The sequence below is a fragment of the Conger conger genome, chromosome 3, assembly GCF_963514075.1.
Source record: "Conger conger chromosome 3, fConCon1.1, whole genome shotgun sequence".
NCBI classification, from domain to species: domain Eukaryota; kingdom Metazoa; phylum Chordata; class Actinopteri; order Anguilliformes; family Congridae; genus Conger; species Conger conger.
The window spans coordinates 80,184,428-80,189,564 of NC_083762.1; the positions used below are offsets into that span (position 1 = coordinate 80,184,428).

General features: G+C 49.3%; 2 protein-coding genes across 2 annotated transcripts in view; one reads left to right on the forward strand and one right to left on the reverse strand.

The window, feature by feature from the left end:
• The window catches only part of rftn2 (raftlin family member 2), a 34,042-nt gene extending 32,585 nt beyond the window's left edge, over positions 1-1,457 (forward strand). Inside the window, exon 9 of the mRNA XM_061233672.1 lies at positions 1-1,457. This exon is cut by the window's left edge and continues 988 nt beyond it. The gene's annotated coding sequence lies outside the window, so the exon portion shown is untranslated.
• A 139-nt stretch (positions 1,458-1,596) lies between these two features.
• Positions 1,597-5,137, reverse strand: part of mob4 (MOB family member 4, phocein) — a 6,341-nt gene continuing 2,800 nt past the window's right edge. Inside the window, 3 exon segments of the mRNA XM_061233676.1 lie at positions 1,597-2,606; positions 3,642-3,753; positions 4,110-4,265. Of these exon segments, the coding sequence (XP_061089660.1) occupies positions 2,367-2,606; positions 3,642-3,753; positions 4,110-4,265 (508 nt within the window). The 3' untranslated portion in view covers positions 1,597-2,366.

The window sequence follows — 5,137 nt, forward strand, 5'->3', positions numbered from 1 at the left end:
TATTAAGTAATGGACCACTTTTTAGATAAAAACTTGATCGAGGCTAGAGAGGCAGAAGCAAGGAAGACAGTGGCCAGTTCTCCAGTGTTCGGTACGGCTTAGCAGCTGATTGTCTTTTATAAAACTGCAGGACAGACAGTGTGCCTAAGAGAAGTGATGCCGTTCTAAAGGCAAAGGGTGGTCAACAATAAATATTGACTTGTTTTATTTTTTAACCGCTAACTGTTGTTTATATGAAATATTTCTATATTTATAACTGCTAATTTCATTATTTGTTTTAAGCATCTTTACAGAATTTATGTACATGTGCCTAAGACTTCTGCACAGTCCGATATGTTGTGATGGTGGTGGGGGGTAAAGGGTTTAGGCATTACGGGGGTGACCAGGACGGCAACATACACTGACTGCACCTTGAAGCACAACATCAGTGGTATCCCTCAGTTTGGTTGGTTTGTTTTTGTTTTTTACACCTTGTATTTGTTTTGGCGGTTAATGTTCTCAGTCCCCACAGCCTGCGTCTCACATTTTTGGTTTTCTCACCAGGGCTGACTCCGAGGGAGATTTATTTTTCAATACAAACGAGCACATCTGCTCTGACGAGCACCTTATCACTCCCGTGAACACTCTTGTGCCGACTCGTAGATCAAACAAGGGTAACTCTCACGTTACACACCGCGCGCTTCACACAGACGTTTCCACAGACGTTTATATTAAACAGAGGTTACACTGTTCCTAAAAGGGTTATCTCACGTTTTCCACAACCCACCGTGGTTGTACACACGTTTAGAAGTCTATACATAGGAATTCAGAAAATACCCACAATGCACCACAGGCGGACTCATTCCTACAATTTCTTTTCTCACTGGAGCATCGCAGAACTGAAGCAATTTTCTTCTGACACAAAATTTTCGGCTAATCTCCGTAAATCGTCTCCGTAAAAAGCGTATTTGTGCAACCCATTTCTGAATCGTTAGAATCAATGCAGTGGCATCTATAAGTGTTGTTTTCCGTTGTGTTTTGACCGTTTGTGTGTTGCTGACGAGCAGAGTACTGCGAGGAAGAGATTGCTGTGCAATAGTGTCCTCTTCTTCACACAAGTGTTTGAGTCACAGGTGTCTCTTGTACAAGACGTCTCTGTTAATAAGTTCCGTTTTTTTAGTTTTTTTTTAAAAGGGAATTTTTAAAATTCAAAAGACTTTGAAAATATTACTCAATTTTGACACATTGCTGCAAAGTTGACGCTTTTACCCTTTTCCAGTGCCCTTTTATGCATATCATAGATATAAGCCAAGTGTATTTGTAGAGGTTTCTTTTTATATAATAAACCAGTCATGGAAACGTTTTAAAAGGCCTAACAAATCAGTATTAATGAACTGACGCAGTATTGTCACAGGTGTATTTTCTGCTTTTTGCCGGTGTTAATATCTCATTTTTTAAATAAAGGTTCTTCCCATTCAGTCTGTCTGCTGGTCTCAGTTAATCTTTTCATGTTTTAATCACGTTCAAATACTGCAAACATTCAATCATCAGGTCACCTAGATCTACAGATTTTATAAAGAGATTGTGAAGTGAAACTCAACAGCCAGGACACACTGCTGGGTAACATTAATTTTAATTAACAGATACAATGAAAATAACAACAAACGTTAGTTCATTAAAAAAATTAAAATATAAAAGTGGGCCATGAGAGGCTCCGCCCACACAATAACTTAACCAATGAGATGAGAGAGAGCGAGAGAAACAGCCGGAGCAGAAACCAGAAGCCCAAAATCAGAGCTGCCCAGTCCTGCTCCTGGAGGCCTCCTGTCCTGTAGGTTTTCACACCAACCCTGACACAGCCCACACCTCATTCAACAGCTAGAGATCTTGTCGAGCTGCTAATTGGTGGAATCGGGGATTCAGGTAAAAACCTACAGGACAGTAGATCCCCAGGAACAGGGTTGGGCAGCCCTGCCCAGAGTGAGTAGACCAGGCTACAGAGGGCATGGGGGGGGTAATATAGATATATATAATATACATAAGGACCACATAAATGTGTATGCGTGTGTGCCTATTTGTACATGTATGTGTGAGTGCATCTCTGTGTCGAGAGAGTGAGTGTGTGTGTGTGTGTGTGTGTGTGTGTGTGGGTGCCCCCTGGCCCCCACAGCATTTCCTTAACGTAACCAGAGCGTTTCCTTAACGTAACCAGAGCGTTTCCCTAACGTTACCAGAGCGTTTCCCTAACGTAACTAGAGCGTTTCCCTAACGTTACCAGAGCGTTTCCCTAACGTTACCAGAGCGTTTCCCTAACGTTACCAGAGCTTCCTGCTCTTGCGGGCTGTGGTGTAGTGTCTGCTGGGTGAGGTGGGGGGCGGGGCCTTGTGTTAGGGGGCGGGGGCCTTGTGTGATGGAGGCGGGGCCTCGGGTGAACAGGGGTGTGGCCTCAGGTGAACAGGGGTGGGGGCGGGGCCTCTGATAAGCGGGCGGAGCCTCAGGCCTCGCTCTCTCCCCCCCCCCGCGCTCTGCACCTCCTCCTCCAGGATGGGCACGATCAGGTTGTCCTTGGACATCAGGTTATACTTCATCACAAACCTCGTGAACCTGTGACACAGGAAGGTCTCATTCTGTGAGGGAGGGAGAGAAAGAGGGAGAGAGAGGGAGTGAGAGAGGGAGAGGGAGAGGGAGAGAGTGGGAGAGAGGGAGGGGGAGGGGAGAGGGAGAGAGTGGGAGAGAGGGAGGGGGGAGAGAGTGGGAGAGAGGGAGGGGGAGAGAGTGGGGAGAGAGGGAGGGGGAGAGAGTGGGGAGAGAGGGAGGGGGAGAGAGTGGGAGAGAGGGAGGGGGAGAGAGTGGGAGAGGGAGGGGGAGAGAGGGGAGAGGGGGTAGGAGGGGAGAGCAGGTGAGGGGGAGTAGGGAGGGGAGGGGGAGGGAGAGGGAGAGAGGGGGGAGAGGAGGGAGGGAGAGGGAGGAGGGAGGGAGAGAAGGAGGGAGAGGGAGGGTGGGGGAGGGAGAGGGAGGGTGGGGGAGGGAGAGGGAGAATGCAGTGTGAGATTAACTGGACATTAAGTCAGATGGGAAATAATGTGGGATTACTGTAGATTAGTTAGTAGATCCTCCTTATCCAGGACGGCTTTACTTCATACAAGTTGATATTTACTGAGGCAATCCGGGTTAAGTGCTGGGCAAGGGTACAAAAGCAACGCACTTCTTGAACAGCACCTGAACCGCAAGCTCTAGACTGTTGTGCATGAAAATCCCAGATCAGCACTTTCTGAGATACTCAAACCACCTCGTCCGGCACCAACAATCATTCCACAGTCAAACGCACTTAGATCACATTTTCTCTGCACCATCTTACCCCCCAAACCTGCCAGCTAACTGAACCAGCTAACCCCCAAACTGGACCAACTTACCCCCAAAACGGGACCAGCTAACCCCAAACTGGACCAACTTACCCCCAAACGGGACCAGCTAACCCCAAACTGGACCAATTTATCCCCAAACTGGACCAACTTACCCCCAAACGGGACCAGCTAACCCCAAACTGGACCACTTACCCCCAAACGGGACCAACTTACCCACCAAACGGGACCGACTTACCCCCAAACTGGACCAGCTGACCCCCAAACTGGACCAGCTGACCCCCAAACTGGGCGACTCACCTCGTACTTGTCGAATATTTGGCGGTGGTGGAAGTACGCGTGGGAGAATATCCTGTAGATTCTCCGGCACACAGAGCCTAGTTTGGCCACGGACGACTCCTTAATGCTCACTCTGCAGAGGGGAGGACGAGTCACAACGGGAACATAACACACGTGTCGCGTCAACAGGTGCCCGTAAGAGTGGAACACGATATCCCCGAGCTCTGAAACGGGCCAGGAGACCCGGGGGGGGAGCACGAGGGCGACTCACTGGCTAAAAAGGAAACATCACCCCAAATGTAGCGTCAACAAGTGACTGTGGCAGGGGTCGGCAACCCCGGTCCCTGGAGAGCAGCAGGGCGGGCTGACTTTCATTCCCCGGCCCTGGAGTGACCCGTGATTCGATGACCCCCCCCTGACCCCTGACCCCTGACGCAGTGAGAACAGAGAGAGAGAGAGAGAGAGAGAGAGAGAGAGGGGGCGACTCACCGGCTGGGGAAATACTTGTTGCTGTTGAGGAGACAGGCTGCTCCGTCCAGCGTGTGCCTGGTGTAGTCGATGGCTGGACACTGCAGGCACAGCAAAGCACACAACAGGTGTTAAAGCACAGCAGGTGTTAAAGCACAGCACACAACAGGTGTTAAAGCACAGCAGGTGTTAAAGCACAGCACACAACAGGTGTTAAAGCACAGCACACAACAGGTGTTTAAAGCACAGCACACAACAGGCGTTAAAGCACAGCACACAACAGGTGTTAAAGCACAGCACACAACAGGCGTTAAAGCCACAGCACACAACAGGCGTTAAAGCACAGCACACAACAGGCGTTAAAGCACAGCACACAACAGGCGTTAAAGCACAGCACACAACAGGCACATGAAAGCACACTGCAAACAACAGGCACATTAAGTCCAGTTTTACAGCTCGCCGATGGATGAACAGTCGATGGCTATCGTTACATTGTCACCAACAGTCACCAGCTCAGGTGAGAGACTTCAGTGGCCGAGGTGCCTGACTGGGATGCAGAAGGTTGCTGGTTCAAAGCCCCAGTGTGGCCACAACAAGATCTGTCTTGTATAAAAATAAGACCCCTAAGCAAGGCCCCTTAACCCCACGTGGCTCCAGAAGTTCAGATAGTTCAGTCCAACTGGAAGTTGCTTTGAATAAAAGCGTCAGGTAAATAACCGATCGTAACATTCCATCACGGACATTGATTTGAACGCTCATCGCCCGAGTCGTTTACGAGCTCGAGGCGCGAGCGGGAGGCCAGTCCACGACGCTTCCCCGGAAAAAGAATTACAGGAGATGAGAACGTTCTATGATAACGTTGTCACGACAACTGAGCCAGCGATTGGGGGCGGAGGTCAAAGTTCAATACAGTTCAAGTCTCAGCAACGGGCACAAAGATGATCGCAGCAGCAGCAGCAACAACAACAACAACAACAACAACAACAACAACACATCCGTCGCTATAGTAACTAAAAACCTGTTGTGATCTTGCCACTTCCGACCGTGAT